This window comes from Rhinoraja longicauda, chromosome 3 (assembly GCF_053455715.1).
Source record: "Rhinoraja longicauda isolate Sanriku21f chromosome 3, sRhiLon1.1, whole genome shotgun sequence".
NCBI lineage: Eukaryota > Metazoa > Chordata > Chondrichthyes > Rajiformes > Arhynchobatidae > Rhinoraja > Rhinoraja longicauda.
Window position 1 is genome coordinate 75,797,170 of NC_135955.1, and position 20,688 is coordinate 75,817,857.

The 20,688-nt window shown below is 38.5% G+C and overlaps 1 protein-coding gene and 1 pseudogene across 1 annotated transcript in view; one reads left to right on the forward strand and one right to left on the reverse strand.

Annotated features, from left to right (window-relative positions):
• Window positions 1-20,688, reverse strand: part of lnpep (leucyl/cystinyl aminopeptidase) — a 77,045-nt gene that overhangs the window by 29,292 nt on the left and 27,065 nt on the right. The window contains exons 5-8 of the mRNA XM_078396455.1: window positions 15,710-15,830; window positions 11,513-11,667; window positions 4,304-4,417; window positions 3,666-3,797 (exon numbers count right to left, since the gene is read on the reverse strand). Coding sequence (XP_078252581.1) covers window positions 3,666-3,797; window positions 4,304-4,417; window positions 11,513-11,667; window positions 15,710-15,830 — 522 coding nt within the window. The remainder of the gene's footprint in view (window positions 1-3,665; window positions 3,798-4,303; window positions 4,418-11,512; window positions 11,668-15,709; window positions 15,831-20,688) is intronic.
• Window positions 18,115-19,398, forward strand: LOC144611319 (E3 SUMO-protein ligase KIAA1586-like; annotated as a pseudogene).

The window sequence follows — 20,688 nt, forward strand, 5'->3', positions numbered from 1 at the left end:
AATGGGAGATTTTTTTATTTAAAAATGATCATGTCTCTGATCTCTATTAAACAAATATACTCTGAGGAAAACAAATCACAGAGTGAATTATACTGCAAGACTGGTGCGTTTGCTTATGGAAGTATTTATCATGATTGCTGGCAATCTTTGTTAAGCAAATATATTTCTGAAACGTATGTGCGTATTTCCAGCTAACATGAAACCATTTCTTCTCAGGAAAAGTAGTGAAACAAGGAAATAGGACAGCAAAAAGTAGAAAATAAATAAAATGGCCTTAATTCAAATATTATATTAGAATTTAACCGAACTGATCTGGGAGAAGTAATTTATTTTATCATCTTTTTCTGTAATACCGCTGTTAATGTTTAATGATAAATTGTTACGGAAAGATACATCTAACAGCATCCTTGAGGAAGGATTAGCAAGAAACACCAATCTATCTTCAGTAACAGCAAGCTAACTGGTATTTAAGAGGCTTTTAGATAGACACATGGATATGGATCATGTGTTAGCAGAAGAGATTAGTTTAACTTGGCATCCTGATCAGCATGGGCATTGTGCACCAAAGAGCCTGTTCCTGTGCCGTACTATTTTATGTTCCAATGGTTGATCTCTCAATCTTGTCTCTCAGGGAATTTGTCTTTCTCATTCAACCACCCTTGGACATTAAAGGTCAAATCATTACATAATAAACATTTTGCAATCAGTCATGAACTACACAAACACCTCAAAATGTCACAAATGCCAAGCAGGTTGGATGATTAATGCTCTGTCACTTGTTCAAGAGATAGCAGATGTTTCTAACTCTATACCTGTATTCTAATATTAATATATTTCAAATTATTTGATTAGTGTTTCTCAAACAGACATATCATCTATTGCCAATTGTCTGGGAGTGATCAGATGTTTTAAATACCTGGACGGTATTTACTTGTAATGGTTATTCCTTATATAAAAAGTCATCAGCAGACTAGCATTATCCAAATGGGAAATCTGTCAAAAAGCCATTGGAATCATACATTTACAGCATGGAAGGCCTATTTGACTAATTGTGTCTGTGTAAGCTGAAAAAAAATCTCCATGCGGTCTTAGCTTGCTTTCCAAGCTTTGGCTATTGCACTCCAATTCCATATCCAAATACTTTCTACGCAATAAAGATTTTGATCTCTTACCACTCTTTCGTTATGTTCCTCACCACCCTCTACATAAAATAAAATCCGCTCTCCCTTTATCAAATCCGCTCTCCCTTCATCAATTACTTCAGCAAAGGGAAATGTCATTCCTGTATGCTCTTTGCAAATTAATCATTTAGAAAATCTTTTCTTAGGGAAAACAACACCATCCTATCCAAACTTTCTTCACAACAAAAAATCTTCAGTCTTGGAAATATCCTCAATATATTTTACTGTTCCTATTGCAGTCCTATCATTTCTTCAATTCATTAACAGGTCATGTTTCCACCTGATAATTACAGCATTTAATGCCCTTTCCTAACTGCTTTGAAACAAATGGCTTACCAGGTAATTTCAGAGTTAACCACACTGTTGTGTGAATGTGCAGTTACAAATATGGCAGATCAATTAATTTCCGGGATTTCATTCCCCAAGGTCAATTGGGAAGGAATATCGTCTTTTAATACAATTTGCAAGTTTAGCAGACATCATTACTAATATGCTTTTGTTCAGAATTCAATTAATGTATCCCGTAACCATTCCTCACATCCTTCCTATAAGGCAATGGCCAGAATGCAAATGACACATGCAGCTTGGTTTTACATGTGTTTTATACAATTCCCTGCAATGTAATCAAGTCCCGGCTGATAACATTTTCACATGCATTCTCAATCAGGTTGTTTATCTGCCTAATTTTCAAAGATCTGGGGACATGCTTTGCAAGATCCCTTTATTCCTCTACATTTTTCAGTGTTTCACTCGTTCCATGTTTTATTTTGCTTGTTCTACTGTTATGCACCACCTCACAACTCCTTGGATTGAATTCCATTTACCACACTTCTGTCCACTCAGTCAATATCTTCCTGCACCCTATGGCTATCTTTATTATCAACCATTGATGATACTAATATTTGTATCATCTGAAAACTTCTTCAATGTTCCCCTTACATTGTCATAAGGTCATAAGTAATAGGAGCAGAATTAGGCCATTCGGCCCATCAAATCTACTCCGCCATTCAATCATGGCTGGTCTATTTCTCTCTCCTAACCCCATTCTCCTGCCTTCTCCCCATAATCTCAGACACCCATATTAATCAAGAATCTATCTATCTCTGCCTTAAAAATATCCATTGGTTTATATTAGGGATGGGGTTGGCCACAAGTAAAGTTCCATACAGTTTCCAATGACATTGACAGAAAGAAAGATACCATACAGGCAGGTTAATAGGGCACCGGGAAAGGTTTTAAAAAGAAACCCACAAGGCTATAAATTATGGTATACGACAGGTGCCACATTCTAATAAACAGATTTTTATAGATGAAAATTGAGTTGGTCAGATTCATGAGGATTAATTATGGAAGGTTGGGAGCTGTGCAAGACAATAACGTCATAAATAACAGCATCATGAAAAGGCTATTTGGGTGGGTTGATACTAGCTTGGTAAGTGTAAGAAAATCCATGAGACAAAACAAGTGGATATGGAAGCCAGGAAATAAATTCATGGGTTTGCAAGGCATGGGTAACACAGGCTGGAAGGAAATAAAGGAATTTGGGAGAACTCAGTGGTATAATCTTCTGTGTGAGGAAACTAAGAAAGTAAGCTGAAAATCTGAGTTTGTTGGTTTAAAAATACATCTAAGAATGAATAATTTCTGGATGCCTCAAAAAGCAAGACATTAGAATTGCAGGGAAGGATAAAATGATACAATCCCATTGTGAGTGGTATACAATGGATCATTATTCAGACGGAAATGGAAAACAAGTTTCTCAGGGCATGAGACCATAATTATATGCAAATTCAAAATGTAGAAAACCAGTATAAAGGTGAACATTAGGAGAACATTTTAAAATACGTAGAATGCCTAACCAGAAAAGCGACCGATTTAGAGAATGATCTGGGAGGTTATATTAATGATTTGGATAAGAATATAGTCGGCAAATTTGCAGATGCCATTAAAATTAGTGGTATACGGGCAGCAAAAGTTATCCAAGATTACGCCAGGATCTTGGATAAAATGGGAAATTGGATCAAAGATTGGCAGATAGAATTTAACTTTGAGAAGCACAAGTGTGGCATTTTAGGAAGCTAAATTAAGGCAGGACTTACCCAGTAAATAACAGAGCATTGTAGGAGACACAGATTTAGGGATAAAAGTACCTGACTGATTATACAGTTAGACAGGATGCTGATGAAGGCATCTCATATGCTTGCTTTCGCTCAGGACACGGAGATGTTGGGACTTCATGTTACAGCTTTAGAATGCATTGGTGAGACCACATGGAGTACAAAGTGCAGTTCTGGAGGTGCAGAAGCTGGCAAGGGCGCACAAGAAATTCTCAGGGTGATAACAGGACTGGAGGAAATCCCTTGTTGGCACGCTCAAAATGTTACGTTGCACAAAGACTCTTCACATGCACAGATCCCGGATTTGAACTACCTAGAAACATACCTACAACTTGTGTACAATTTCTTAGCTAATTGATTTACATACCTTTTCATAGGAAATAGAATCAAACATTTCCTCAATTTGTTCAAAAGTTTCAACAGGAGTGGAGAGTGGGTGGGATGAATTCATTGAATCTTTCTTCATTGCCCTGAAGCGAGTGTGCAAGAAGCGGTCACTCTACGAGTAAAACATGAATACAAAAGAAAGGAAATTTGTTGAAATGCTAGAATGCAGGCCATGATAAAACGTAACACATAGACAGAAATTGTTAACATCTACCTGGAAAATACTTCATAGATCATCTATTCATTTTCAAATGGGATAGGTCTCATTCGCACACTTATACTAGTATTACAATTTAACAGAATGCCTTCTCAAGTAAGTGATCTAGATTTTAAACAGGTATATATGGCCTGGGTATTCAAGTTTATCTATACACACTTTACAATATTATAGTGCCTCAATACGGTGAATTTCATCAAATATTGATGAGACTAAAACTTTGTTTTGTCATTCAAACCAAAATCAGAATGATAAACTATACTTTGTGCCCTTGTAAATTCAATTAGATAATGTGGTTATGGAGAAGAATTGAAAGGGTCTAAAGTCATTCTCTTCTCCTTTAATAACAAACTGTCCCTAAGAAGACAAACCAGATGACGAGAAATTAAAATTTAACTTACCACTTGGAAATCAGGGAATACTTTTTCAAGGGAAAAAAATTCCATAAAAGTGGCAAATCCTTCATTTAACCAAAGATCATTCCACCATTCCATCGTCACTAGGTTACCAAACCACTGAGAATAAAAATCATTTGAGAAACAAAGCCATCTTAAATTAATTTTAATGAAAATAATCTACACATAATATGAATTACCCATTAAATAGGTTAATCATCTTAGTGCTGACCAATTCCCCCAATATTATGGACAATATCCACATAGGTCTTTAAATGAAAATCACTTTAAAAAACTGATATTGTTCTACTGTTTTAAGCTCACTCATTAAAATTTAGAAGACACAGCACTGGCTATAGATATATGCAGAAATACCCTTAAGCCAGATCAGGCAACTTAGAGAATTTCACAATGCATGAACAACTGATGAGAGGATCTTTTGCCATCAACTCCAAAACCAAGAGTCAACGTCACCAGAGATGTTAAGAAGTTAGTCACTACTAGACGAGAATGATTCGAGACCTGTGGATATAGAAAAGATATCTGCAGAGAAGCTGCTTCAAAGAAAAATGGTAGGTGGCAGTCAGAGTTAACAATATTGTAAACTCTGCTTAAGCACTCAGATGAACAAATGTTGTAGTCAATCTGAATTCTTCCTTGTCTGAATATATTTGTGTAGAACATGCAGTTTTTAATGTCAATGTTGGCCCAGAATTCAGTCTTAATCTAAATTGGAAATTGTTCAATGATTTTTTTATCCATACAATTTTTCTTTCTATTGTACAACTTTGCTATTTTTCCTGCCACCATTTGCTGTCCTTCTTGCCTTTCACAAGACACCTTACCTACTATGAATGAGCAGCAACCTTTTGAGACAGTGGAATTCCCATGCATTTTAATGTGCTGAGCTCCGGATGCAAAATTTGGAGCTGATCAAAATTAGGTGTTCAGGCTTTCCAAGATCCAAAACACCCAATCTAAAATGGCAAATCTCTTAACTTGATTGGTAACATCAAGTTACAGAACATCATCTCCTCACTGACCATCAATACAGATGCACCTCAAGGCTTTCTATTGCTTTATTCTTTCAAAAGCAATGGTTTAGATTATGCCTGGCCTGGTCCATGCCTTTCTCTCGCCCTTTGCTTGATCCTTGTGACTGCAATAACCTCTTGTGGCTCTCTGGATCTGATGGAGCTCAAGGATCAGAAACCAGCTAACTCTCAAATAGAAGACTGAGGTCCTGCCCCCAGACTGCACTAGTGGTCATTTGAAAGCTCATGTAATCAAAGGCTTCATCACCATTTCCAAATGTCTGACAATCAGAAATCTTTAAACAGTAACAGAAATTAAAAGCAATAAATCCTGATGTAACCAGACACACGTTTAATCAAAATTAAAAATGATAAACCACTATCCAAATTGGTGACTCCATTCACCACAATTGGTGCATAAAACAAAGAGGTCATGTACAATGTGCAACACACCCGACAATTCAGGCTGTTTCTGCTGAGTCCAACTGTTGATATCTATGCCCGTCTGTCGATGCATCTGAATCATTGGCCCGACAGGCATGAATTCTAGAAAGGTGCTATATGTGAGGAGGTGTCAATTCCCTCGTCATACCAGTTCTCTTACAAGTTGTCGGTGTCAGGTTTCCACCCACACGAACAGCAGAGCTTATGTGTGAATTAGATCAAAACTAAAACAGATTGTAGCAAGATAAAAGGTCAGAACCAAGAGCAAAATGACAGACGCCAGATTAACAGGACATTTTCAGAAAGTTCAGAGGGAAATCAAGTAGGAAATTGGAAGCAAAGAGAGCATGAGAAAAAAAATGGCTATGAACCAAAAGGGAATACAAAAATATATTGAATAAATATCTGTTCAGGAAAAAGTATTTTAAGAAGGGTGGCGAGGCAGGTCAGAAAAACTATAGATAGAAAAACAGCAAGGTTAAGGTAATCAATGAGTCTTCACCAAAGAAAATTGGGCTACTTGTATTTTAATTGTATTTTAATACTTTAATTGTATAAATCACCCAATCCAAATGAAGGGCGTAATATGTTTCTAAGGGAAGCAAATCTCAATCATAACCCATCAAACATTGTTGGTTGCAGACCAATTACAAATGATACTCTTATATTTAGAGGTATTGAAAATGATCACGGTTATAAACAGAAGGGATCGAAAGAATGTTCATTGTGGAGGAGGAAAAGGTCATGAGATAAAGGACAAACTATGGGGATGACTAAAAAAAACAAGAAATAATAATAATAACTTTATTTATAAAGCACTTTTCATGCAATTGAATGCAACCCAAAGTGCTTTCCACAAAAACAAACACAGGTCTAAACAAAAATACAATTTAAACAGTAAGGTCACAGGCAGTTAATAGCATTCAAAGCACAGATTTATATAAAAATATAAAATGTAAAATTGAAAGTGTAAAAGGGCAAAGGAAGTAAAATCAGTTAAAAGCTTGATTAGAAAGATAAGTTTTTAGCTGCCTTTTAAAAATGTCAACTGAGTGGGCGTCTCTCATAGCCCTGGGTAGGATATTCCACAGCTTGGGGGCGTAATTGAAAAAGGCTGCTTCACCAATTTTCTTATTGGTACGGCATTGAATGGCGAACAGGCCAGCATCAGACGACTAGAGCGCTCGAGTAGGGGCATAGGGAAGGAGGGACTCTGTAAGAAATGCAGCTCCTAAGCCATTTAGGACTTCATATACAAGGAGGACGACTCTTATAGTCTATCCTGGATCTCACCAGAAGCCAATGAAGGGAATATAATACTGGGGTAATAAGTTCCCTTTTCTTGGTATTTGTTAAAAGCCGGGCTGCGGCATTTTGAATGAGCTGTAACTTGTTGGTGGATTTTGAAGGCAGACCGGTAAATAACGCATTACAGTAATCAAGTCTGCTTGGTATGAAAGCATGTATGAGTTTTTTACAATCATGTTGAGTTAAGAAAGGCCGTACTTTAGCAATATTTCTGAGGTGATAGAAAGCACACTTTGTTACCTTATTTATGTGAGATTTAAAATTAAGATCATTGTCAATTATACCCTTATACAATAAATGATGAACGATCTGAGCTGCCACGGTACCAGTGAGAACAGATACAATAATGATGTTTAACAGTGCAACAGATAAATATTTAAATAGAAATAATTTGCAAGGCTCTAGGAGAAGGCAGGCTCTTGGATAGATTCAATGGGTTGAACGATCTCCTCCTGTGCTATTACATTTCTTTCAAATTTAATGTATTTCAAAATGCACTCTGTAATTTAGCATTTGGCAATAACTATTCCCGAGACAATAAAACATGGCATTAATAGCTGGGGGGGTAAATTATGTTTTGCTGTACAATGCTATTTAAGGTGCAAAATAAAATCCAATTAAATGTTCAAACACTGAAATTAAATATTTTACCAAAGGTACACAATTGTCTTTACACAAAAAAACCTATAACTTTTAAAATCCATCATCCATCAGCTAATGCAAGATACTAAATATAATTAATCCAACAATCTTTTCTCTTGAGAGTGCTGGTGCAGGATTCCCAAAAGGTTAATTTGCAAGTTGCAAATTTGCTAGCATTTATTTCAAGTGGACCAGAGTACAAAAATAGGGATGTAATGCTAAGGCTTTATAGGGTGCAGGTCAGACTACATTTGGAGTATTGTGAGCAATTTGGGGCCCATATCTGAGGAAGGATGTGTTGGCACTGGAGAGTGTCCAGAGGAGGTTTACAAGAATGATCCCAGGAATGAGTAAGTTAACAAATGTTGAGCATTGGATGGCGCTGAGCCTCCACTCGCTGGGGTTTAGAAGGATGAGGGGGACCTCATTGAAACTTATCGAATAGTGAACGGCCTGGATCGAGTGAATGTGGAGAGAATGTTTCCACCAGTGGGAGAATCTAGGACCAGAGGATCTAGCTTCAGAATAAAAGGACATTCATTTAGGAAGGAGATGAGGAGGAATTTCTTTAGTCAGAGGGTGGTGCATCTGTGGAATCCATTGTCACAGAAGGTTGTAGATATTTTTAAGGCAGAGAGGTAGGTTCTTGGATAGTACTGGTGTCAGGGGTAATGGGGAGGAGGCTGGAGAATGGGGTTGAGAAGAAAATATATATTAGCCATGATTAAATGGCATAGACGATGGGCCGAATGGCCTAATTCTGCTCCTATTGTTTATGAACAATGAAACATAAATTACTTCTTAATGGAAGCTTTTTGGAACTTTTGTCTTTCATTTTGTTTTCCCTGCGATTTATGTTTAAAATTCTTCCACACCATGTCCCGCCCCATCGAAGTTGCCTTTCTCTGTTCTCAAACCCTAGAGATTGCTGTGCATCAATTCCCCTCCTGTGCTGGATATACCTTCAGTCATCTCGGGGCCATGCTTGGCTCTCTGCTCCTTAAAGACCTTAATTAAAACCCCAGTTTACCATCCTTTCCACCACTCTTTCATTACTTGCTGATTGCTGTCATGTAGAATGGAAGATTGCCTTCTCATTATGTAATTTCTACTGAACAAAATTCAAAAATTGCCTCAGTCAAGTCCAAATATCAAACATAAAGTCCACATATAGACGGAATTTGCAATAATGGTGCTGCCAACTTTGAAAAACCAAGACACAGCAAGTGTAAATATAAGCCATTCTCAATAAGGTCATTCATTGCAAAGGATTTCATTTAAAAATAGAAATGGATAGAAATTCACCTTTGAACAAATCTGGCTTTGGCTCCATACCCTGTAGACAGTGCACACCACAACTGAAGCAGTCAACTTAGCCAGAGTGCACATTAACATTTTAATGTACACCTGTCACTGGCAAGTACTTGCATAATAGCTCTGATCTTGCATGTATTGAATGCTGGGTCACTTGCCTAATTTTATTTCCATGACAGTTGCAGACTGTGAAGAACTTTGAAGACAAGTGAAGAATTTTGAACAGTGTAGGCCTGTCAACTAATATTACACACAGGTCCTTCAACAGATATTCAGTGCTCTGTTTGATTATCTAAAATAACAATTGCCTACACCGCATATGTCAATAGACAATAGGTGCAGGAGGTGGCCATTCGGCCCTTCGAGCCAGCACCACCATTCAATGTGATCATGGATGATCATTCTCAATCAGTACCCCATTCCTGCCTTCTCCCCATACCCCCTGACTCTGCTATCCTTAAGAGCACTATCTAGCTCTCTTTTGGATGTCCATCTGGTGATAGTCATATGACAATAGACAATAGATGCAGGAGTAGGCCATTCAGCCCTTCGAGCCAGCATCGCCATTCAATGCGATCATGGCTGATCACTCTCAATCAGTACCCCATTCCTGCCTTCTCCCCATACCCCCTCACTCCGCTATCCTTAAGAGCTCTATCCAGCTCTCTCTTGAAAGCATCCAACGAACTGGCCTCCACTGCCTTCTGAGGCAGAGAATTCCACACCTTCACCACTCTCTGACTGAAAAAGTTCTTCCTCATCTCCGTTCTAAATGGCCTACCCCTTATTCTTAAACTGTGGCCCCTTGTTCTGGACTCCCCCAACATTGGGAACATGTTTCCTGCCTCTAATGTGTCCAATCCCCTAATTATGGTGACATTCATAAGTGTTTGAATGGAAATAATTTGCAGGGGTTCTGGGGAAGGCACTAATCAATATTCAGTCTAGTTTGTCCTAACTTGTTTTTGCTCTCAACTCACAAGTTAGAGCAAAGCTACAAATTTCTACACAAATCACTTATTTCTTCTATATCAAAAGGTGTAGGTATAAATTGCATTTATTATCAAGCCTGAAACATGTAATAAATAAGGCATTTACTTCTTAATGCATGGCTTCTTTTTGATTCATAGTAACTTTTTTTTTTAAATGGTGGCCGTGAATGCTATGCATTAGATGTAAAACTGGTTTGCCACATTAATGTGCTATAGTGATTAGTATTTCAAATTTCTAATTCAATTTTCTAATTTTTTTTATAGTTTTCTCCATCCCGTATTCTTAGCACAGTCTTTCTGACCTACAGACTCGCACAAAAATATACAATCATGTGTAAATGTATAATCTTTCTGATTTAGGCTCCGACTAGATCCTGAAATTCCTCTATGTCCATTCACCAAGGTAAAATACTGTGCCTTAAAGAAGGCTTCACTGGTCATCCATTCATAAAGTTCACTTTAATCCCCAAATAATACTTGTGTATTAATGTAGGAGTGGGAGGTACTGTGCAAAAGCAATGACGTTTATCTCCTCATCATCACATTGGCCTTCCCTTAGATGGACACATCGCAGCCAGATGCAAAGCTTCCTCCATTCAGACCAAGCAACAAGCTGATGTGAATCTTTCCATTTCCCACAAGAATTACACTCATGGTTATTTTGGGGAAAGATTAAAAATAGAAGATTCCTACTTTATTGGAACTTTTAAGATTGTGCAAATTAAATGCAGACAACTGCACATTTTGCTGACAAAAAGCTAATACTAATTCATTGAATTATAGCACATGCCTCAGAAATCAAATAAGGCACTTCAAAATTCCGGACTTCTTCTCAAATCTCTAGGTCAACCATGTCCTCTATTCAGGTACAAAGCCTACTGCCAACATTGATATTCTTCAATCACTCTCCCATCTTTTCCACCACTATCAACACTTCATTCATCTTTACTAGCACAGGTCTACCATTGTGAAGAGGTTGGGGTGGGGTCAGATTGCGAATGTCAAAGTGACAACTGTTTCCTGTAGAAATGAAGAAGTTTTAGATGGGGAAACCGTACATCAGTCAAATTAAATCAGAGAGTGAAGAACGGCATGGAAACAGATCCTTCGGCCCAACTCATCAATGCTGACCCAATGGACCTGGTGTTATCCTTCCAAACCGTTCCTATTCATGTACCCAAATGTATTTTTAATGTATGTCCTAATTGTACCCATCTTTACCACTTCCTTGGGCAGTTTGTTCCATGCAATGCATACCCTCCACATGAAAGAGTTCCCTTCAGATCCCTTTTAAATCTTTCCTCTCTCAACATGTAACAAAAGCACATTCAAAAACTATGTAGAAATTAGCATGATCACATCTTCAAAGTCTTAAAAGGGTTCTGCAACATCCTGATCAAAGTAATCTGTTTTTAGCTTTTTAGTTCATATTAGCTTTTTAATTCATTTCAAATCTACATTATTGGGTAAATTTTAAATACCTGATGAGCCAACTCGTGAGCAATCACTATGGTAACTATCTGTTTGTCCACTATAGAAGCAGTCTCTTCCTTGTAAAGAAGTGCTGTTTCTCTAAAGGTGATTAAACCCCAATTTTCCATGGCTCCTGCTTCAAAATCAGGAAGAGCCACCAGATCTACAAAAAGGAAATGCAAAATTTCAATGCAAAGAAATGACAAAAACAATAAATTGAGGGAAGGAGGGAGGGGTAGGTGGCAGGGAGGGAAGGCAAGCTTTGAGGGTGATGCCGAGGTTCCAACAAAACTTTGACATGGGTCATTGAGCAAATGCAAAGTTATCTTCAGTTCACTTCAGTTCTGAAAGCTTAAAGCTGATCTGAGTGGCGATAGAATGGAAATAGGAAAGGTGCAATGAAATGTAGATGTCCTAGTGCACCAGTTTCTGAAAGCAAGCGTTCAAGTGCAACATGATAAAAGATAAAAAGGTCAGAAAGATAAAAAGCTATGTTAGTATTCATTGCAAGAGGATGTACTAAAACAAGGATATATTGCTGTAAAAGGACACAAAGTGCCAGTAGTTCAGGCAGCATCACTGGAAAACATAGATTGGTGGATTGGTGACATTATGGGTCAGGACCCTTCAGATCTGGGTCAAGAAATTTCTGAATGATCTGAAAAATAATCCCAACTCGAAACCTCACCAATCTAATGTTGTCCAGAGATGCTGCCTGACCCGCTGAGTTACTCTGGCACTTTGTGTTCCTTTGTGTAAACAAGCATCTGCAGTTGGTTCTTTAGCTGGGTAGAGCATTGCTAAGATCCTATTACAAGGTATGTGCACAGTTTTAGTTTCTTCTTTGGAAGGATGCTCTTGCCACACAGGAACAGCAACAAAGATTAACAAAGATTAATGAGAATTATCCCTGGGTTAGCAGGACCAGGAACAGATGAAAAAATGGGTTGTTTAGGCCAATATTCAGTGGAGATTATAAGAATGAAAGAGGACCTTTTAGAACCTGCAATTCTAACAGTACTAGACCTAGTAGGTACAAAGAGAAAGTTCCTACTATCTGGAGAGTCCAGAGCCAGGGCTCAATCTCAGGATGCAAAGGATGCCATTTATTAGACCGAGATATTTCCTCTCCCAGACAGTGATGAATCGGTGAAATTCTCCACCACAAAGATAGTGTAGGCCAAGTCATTATGCATATTCATGGAAGTAGATATATTTCTTAATGCCAAAGGTTTCAAGGGATAAGGCAGGAAGAAAAAGTGTGGATGATAGATTGTCAACACGTTGAATATTAGAGCAGAGCTGAAAGACTTAACAGCCTGCTTTGGATGCCTGCTTCTATTAGTCCCAATTGTAAATGATAATATATTCATTAATGCTACCTTCCTACAAACTTAATTAAATGAGTAAAGTGATTCCTTTTGGTTTGGGAAGGGGTGGAAAAGGGATGCATCACTTTAAACTGTAGTCAATAATGTGGAGCAGATGGTGCAATGGATTGGATTCTAGCTTAGATTCTAAGCAGAGTATAGCATTGAGTGTTGATGCCGCAGGTGTAATCTGCACAGACAATAGCACAAGTACAGTAATGCAAACACATCAAGGTTTGGGAACCTTAAGCAGCAAATTGGAATTGAACAACAGATCAGTTACTTTTTAATTAAATATGAGACCAGAGTTTGAAAGCCATGTCCTACACAAAGCCACAGGGCTCACTGAGCAATGAGTATCCATCTAGATTAATTCAATTAACTAGCACTTGGCCCATAACCTATTCCTTGGCAATCCGTGCCTGTCTAGGTACTTCCTAAATGTCAACAGAATCTCTGCCTCTATTACTCCCTCAAGCAATGCATTACACAGTCTAATCATCCTTGGTGAAAAAAAAGTCTTCCTCTGATCTCCTATAACCATAAATTATGCCCTTTTTGGACCTCTGCTATGGGGAATATAAGGAGGAACAAACTCAAGTTTGGTGATTGGAAGGGGCAAAAGGCCATGAAATCCCAATAAAAATCCCAAAGCTTTTCATACCTATACTAAAAACAAGAGGGTAACCAATGAGAAGATAGGACCGCTCAAAGATAAAGGAGGGAATTTGTGCTTGGAGTCTGGGATTCTAGGCAATGTCCTAAATAAGTACTTTTCATCTGTTTTCTCGAAGTGAAGGACATGGGAGGATCATGAGGTCAGTGTGGAGAATACTAATATACAAGGACTGCTTGAGATTAAGGAGGTGGTGTTGGTGCCTTGAAAAGCATTAAGGTGAATACATCCCCAAAACCTGATGGAATGTATCCAAGATTATTGAGGGGCAAGAGAGGAGTTTGCAGCAGCCTTAACGAAGATCTTTGTGCCTTCTCTAGTCATAGCCCAAGTGGCAGAGGATTAGAGAGTAGCTAATGTTGTTCCTTTAAGAAGGGAAGTAGAAAGAATCCAGGAAGTAAGTGGGCGAGCCTCACATCTGTGGTAGGGAAGCTATTGGAGAGGATTTTTTGGAATAGGATTTACTCCCAGTTAATGGGTAATTAGGGACAGTCAGCATGGCTTTTTAAACAGCAGGTTGTGTCTTACTAAATTGATATTGTTTTTTTAGGTGGTGACAAAGGTGATTGACGAGAGTAGGGAAGTGGATGGTATCTACATGGATTTTAGCAAGACATTTGATCAGATTCTCCCATGTTAGGCTAATCCAGAAGAACAAAATACACAGGATTAACAGCAATGGACAAGAAGAGGTAATAGTCTCCAGTAATACAAGTTACTGATGTATTTTTAGACTTGAAGTCATATCCAGAAAAAGCATGTGTTTTAAAGGTTGAAGTCAAAGGATGATAAAACATAAAAGTACAATAAAAGTATTGAAGAAAGGAGGTGGTCTTTATGAATTCATTATATTTCTCTGTACCAAAATAGCAATCTGTTATATATTTTGTTGCTCCATGTCAGACTGCTTGGCAAGGACATTTGAACAAAGACTCTGCATTGACATGTCCTTGCAGTTGTCAGTAAAGCTTAACATTCCCCATTATAGGTCATGTCAAAATTCATGTCCTTGTTTTGATTGACTGTTTCGAACATTATAACCTTCAACTATATAAATCTATTTATGAGCTTTATTTGTGCTAATGTTCTTCTGTACTCTGGCTGGTAAATGCCAAGACCAAAACAAAGCAAAAACACACATGTATCAAACTTTGTTTTATGAAGGAATCCACAAAATACTAATACATGTTGTAATTGATGTATAGTATGGGATTGAATATATTGCATCAATATATAAAGAAATGTTAAACATAGGAAGTTATGCCATTGGAGAGGGTTTCAACAAAAGTGAGGGATGGAATGAGGCACTGACTACCATAAACAATCAGGTGGTAGGGGAGTGGAGATGTAATTAAGTATATTAAGAATAAAAAGGCAATGCAGTTGGCAGACCATGCGCATGGGAGAAATGCAAAGCTAAATTGGAACTGTTTTAAAGAATCTGACCAGTGAGGCACATGAACTGAGGCTTTGATTAGCTTATGGGAATATGATATTTTGCTGTTACAGAGGCATGGCTGAAAGGAGGGCAGGACCGGCAAATCAACATTCCAGGCATAACAAGGGGGTGTAAAAAAGATGACATTGCAAAATAAAGTTACTGCAATAATGTGGGAGGATATCGTAGGTGGATATCGTAGGCAGAAGATTAAAAAGCAGAACCCTGAATCTGTGCCAAGCACAGAGATGAAAGGCTATGATCTTACTCATTGTACCATTTCCTTGGCACCTCATTTTACCTATTTTCACCACAATGTAATTACATTTCCACTTCCCTTTAAATTTACTGGCACTCTGTTTCCTTGCTCCCCCGATTAGGCTCAGGGGAGCGTTAATTATACTACTGGATGACATCCAAAAAAGTGAAGTGGTTTGAATATTAATTGGAATAACATCCAGTAGTTTAGAAAATCTCCCAGTCCAACACCAAAGTCTTGAGCATACCAGATTCAGAGTTTTACTGTCTTTTCAGCACGCAAACAAAAAATGCTTTTAGAAAAATGAAAGTAAGCCAAGACCCGAGCAAGATGATAGGCATAATTTAGTTTTAACTCAACAATTTTAGCTGGAAGCAGAATATGCAATATTCCAAAGTTCATATGATTGCAGTCAGACAGCTTAATAAGATTTCAGTACAAAACATTTTTATTTTACCTTACCTAGTTTCTTTAAGGGGTAAGTTATATTGAAGAAGTTCTCATAAAAGTTCAGAAGTTTCACTGTTGCTTCTAATGCATAATCCATTTGATCCATCTTGTTAGGAACAGCATACACAGATACCTAGTCAAATTCAAGGTAATGAGAATTGTTATAAAGCCATATTCACAAACTCGTGGAATAAGTACGCCATACTTAAGCCAAACCTCTTTTCCACAGAAAGACATTCATTGTTAAAATTCTGGCTGTGCTTTTAAATTGTGTCAAGAAGGAACAGAGCAACAAAAAAAATCAAATTAGCTCAAAATAGAGTTTCATTGAGTTAACGTGCAACATGAACAGCGATGAGAAGAGCAGCGTGGTGGCTAGATACTTCCCTCTAAATTTCTTGAAGTAATTCCATTATCCTCAATCCTCAACTTAGAGCATGCAGGAATCTGCATCCAAATTGATGCAAAGTCAAGCGGAAAATATTTTTCAGCATGCAGGTTGATGCTATCTAGATTAATTCTCCTACCAGTTTAATAGTGCCACACTCTGGAAGCAGCATGTGAAAATGCCACACAGCAACCTACCATTGTTACTTTGTAGGTATCACAAAAAGCTGGAGTAACTCAGCGGGTCAGGCAGCATCTCAGGGGAGAAAGAATGGGTGACGTTTCAGGTCGAGACCCTTCTTTGCAAGTACCTTCCCCAGGGGTACAGTGCTGCCGGAGCACTGCTCCGGCACCACTGGTCTGAAGAAAGGTCTCGATCCGAAACATCACCCATTCCTTCGCTCCAGAGATCCCGCTGAGTTACTCCAGCATTCTGTGTCTATCTTCGGTGTAAATCAGCATCTGCAGTTTCTTCTGACACATAACTTCCTGACGGGCCACGGCTGTGATCTGGGAACGCGGCCGGACGCCTTTATCGTGACGCCGTGGTCTCGATGCCTCCCGGATCGCCGCATAGAAGCCCGGGTCGGGGCCCAGCCAGGGCCTCGTGGGTAGAAGCCTGGGTCGGGCGAAGCGGCCGACGGACCCCATAGACACCAGAGGCATGAAGTGGGGCGTCAACAGTGGTGCGGCATTGGCGGCGGCAACGTTGAAGCCTTGCGACGAAGGGGCCGTGGCGGCGGCGGCGGCGATGCCTCGCGGGTCGACCCGCAGTCGATGGTCGATGAGTGTGGAGGACCGCCGTGCGGGGAGGGAGGGGAAGAACAATGAAGGACCTGGCGTGGGGGAATCGCTGTGGGGAGGGGGGAACAAAAGGAGGAGCCGCCTTGCTTTGTAACTTTGTCATTTTTTGTACACTGATTCAAATTTGGGATTGAAATGCATTAAAAGCTAAAATACTGGAAATATGAAATAAAAATGTAAAAAATGCTGGAAACATCCAATCGGACAGGCAATATTATAATAAGGGAAACGTTTAGCGTTTCAGACCCGTTTTGTGATTTATGCCCTCGGGGTCAATGCAATTTTAACACCACCTGGCATCATTTGAACTTTTATACTTTGCTTATGAATGAAGTTTGATGTTGTTTGTTGTCATAAGAAATGCAAATTTTAAAACAAATCCTATTTTGAAAACATTTCCTATGAGCACCACTCTGAACTGTAATAGAATAAGCCAAATTAAACATAGCGGGGAATTTAACATATTAAATAAAGGGGATTTTACGGAAGCGAAGGTTGGGCTATATTTATAAGATAATAATTTATGTAAAGATTCAACCTTCTTTAACTTCTTATACACCTAAAAACCAAACAAGATTTGTATTGGTCGACTAACCATGTAATACCCCACGTGTGAGGATATTGTGAATATGGACAGATAGACTTCCTGCCCAAACATTTCTGCGAGAGAAACGGTACGAGGCAGAGTTGCCAATCTATCGCTTTTGATACTAATATTCTGCGATATTTGTGGCTTTAGCAATAGTTCATTCGATGTTCTTTTTTCATATTTGATTACTGGGTTGAGTTGGTTCCAATTTAGGTGGCTAAAATGCAAAAAAACATATTTGCATTATTTTGGTAAATTCGGTTACTTTTTTAACTGCAGCTTAGCAACACTGCTAAGCATTGCGGGCCCTGCTGTCTGCAATGACTCAGTCGCATTAGTAAGGCTACATCTGTGGTAGTCCGTGCCACTCCTTGGATTACTCTCCAATACTAAGGTTAATTTTTCTCATTACCAACCCTATGTGTTCTACGCAAACGTTAACTTCTTTCTTTCGCAAACAAGCTGAGGAGTGTAACAAGAATAACGTACAAGAGACTGATAATAGTAAAAGTGACAAAAAGCTGTGTTTCGCCTGCTTTTCTAACCGGATTTTCTAACCGGATCCAAATGTAGTTCTGAAAATAATGATGTTTCGAAGTCAGGCTTGTATCCCTGTTCAGTTGTTTGGACTGAAGAAATGCGGAAGAGAAAAAAAGAACCTTATCCCTGGTTAGACTTCAAGAATGATAAACTTGGGTGTAAAGTATGTGCAAACATAAGCAACCTGACACTTTTGAGGGTTTGAGGCTGTCAAATGAATAGCAAATGTACCAAATATCCTATTATGGAGCCAATTGAAGTCTCTCAGCAAAAAAATTGTTGATCACAAACTATCAAAAGCTCACACTACTGCTCTATGTGTTGAAAATAAAGCTAGTAAAGATGCTCTTGGAAAATTATGTGATACCATTAATGCTTCGCATCTAAAGGCAACGTTTAATTTTTCATTTTGCATATTATTTAGCTCAGAATGACAGACCATACTCTGATCGCTTTGGCTTACTGGAACTTCAAAACAAAAATGGTATTGACTTTGGAATTGGACTGCAGATAAATGGCTGTTCTCATTGATGAAACAAAAAGCCTGAGCAGCAAGACCACCCTGATTTGAAATGAGAAAGTGATAATGAAGGTGATCCCCATTTTATGTTTCTAGATCTAATTGAATTGCCTGATCGGAAAGCTGCAACTAATGCTAAGCATCTATTGAACTGCCTCAGTAACCATGGGTTTGATGACTCTTAGTTGAAACAGAACCTTGTAGCATTTGCTAGTGATGGGGTGAGCGTAATGCTTGGTGTCAAATCTGGTGTTGCTACAATTCTCAAGGAACATTACCCAGATGTGATAATTTGGCACTGTCTTAATCACAGATTAGAACTTGCAGTAGGTGATTCTGTGGGCAAAATTCATGGAATTAATAATTTTCAATCATTTATGGACAAATTGTACTCTGTTTACAGTAGATCGCCTCTATATCAAAAGGAACTGTCTGAATGTACCTCTCAACTAGAACAACAAATTTGCAAAATAGGCGGTGTTCTGGGCACCAGGTGGATAGCTAGCTCGTTTCGAACAGTTTCAGCATTTTGGCAAAATTATGAAGCACTGTGTCTTCATTTTGGAAAAGCAATGAAGGATGAAACAAGATCTGGGAGTGACAGAAAAACCTATGAAGGTCTGTTGACAAGACTCTCTTCAGAACAGTTTCTCTTGGATTTAGCTCTAATGTATGACACTTGCATGAACTTGGTTTACTGTCAAAGAGTGTTTACAGAAACGCACTACTACGATTGTTTATGCAGACAAACTGATCCAACGGAGTATAAGATCACTGCATGGACTGAAAGAGCAACCTGGTACAAACACTCTAGATGCTCAAGAGGCAGTTGAGAAGGGGAAGTTTGGAGAAATTACCTGAACAAGCAACAACAAAATTGTCTCCATTAATTATCAACAGTTTCTCACTACTCTTATAAACAATTTGCAGCACCGTATGTTCACGACAACATCCTTGAAAGGTTCCCATTATTCTGAACCTCATAGTATGTATAAATCCCAGCTAAATGAATTGTGTGTCCTTGATAAATGCTGTTGGCCTGCTGAAATACCACCTAATTATGGAGAAGCTGCAATATTATCTCTCTGTAAGAGGTTTAAGCTTTCTTCTTCCTCTGTAATAAATGCCTTCCAAGATTATGTGGAGGATCATGGACGCCACATCCCCCAAGATACACGCCCATTACTGAGCTGTTCACAAGTTATTCCTATTCGTACTGCTGAGTGTGAGAGGGGATTCGTACTGCTGAGTGTGAGAGGGGATTCACCAACACGCTCAAGAATTCTCATAAATCATGTATCAGCACTTATGTTTGTTAAACTACACGGACCTCCTCTGGTTCAGTGGAATCCTGAGTCATACGTCACATCATGGCTGCGGTACCACAGATCAGCAGAAGACATTAGGACAAGAGTTGCTTTAGACCCCCAAACACATATTACGCCTGACCCTTTGTGGAAATCATTGTGAAACTTCTCATTGGTGGCATTTGGTAAGTAGATAATTACTTATAAATTGGTAAAATACATGATTACCATCTTTTTCTTTACTTGCTTGATAATTATATTTCATGATAATTAGTGAGTCAAACCGTGCAATATTTTGTCATATTATTAAATTGAGTATTATATGTTTTATTGTACTAGTTATACACTGGGATGTTGTGATAAGCTATAATCTTGTTTGACCCTCTTGGAAGACGAGCTTGCCCCCCCCCACCAAGCGAAACCTGAAATGACGCCGCTGCGCCATTCTTAGTCACATGTGTGGTCAAAAAAGGAAAAATTGTGGAATACATCTCTTCTAATTCTGAAAGCATTGCAGGTATATTGTTTTGTACTGTATAGATGACTTGTATATGTCGAAGTTTATCAAGTGAATTTTTTATTTGTTATGCTGACAATGTTTGTTTAGGGTCAGACATCAAATATGACTGGTCACGTGTGTGACCTTACAGGTATCGACAGTCGATCGGACCTATGTAACATCCCAATCCTTCTTCAATGTTGGTCAGTTTCCTGAAATTCCCAACCACTATTAAAATGGAAACACTAGTATAGTAACTGCAGAGAATCAAGGAGAAGCACCGCTTCTATCTTCTTTGCGGAAATGGGATGGATAATAAAGAGTGCTGTTTACATTAGGTTTTGT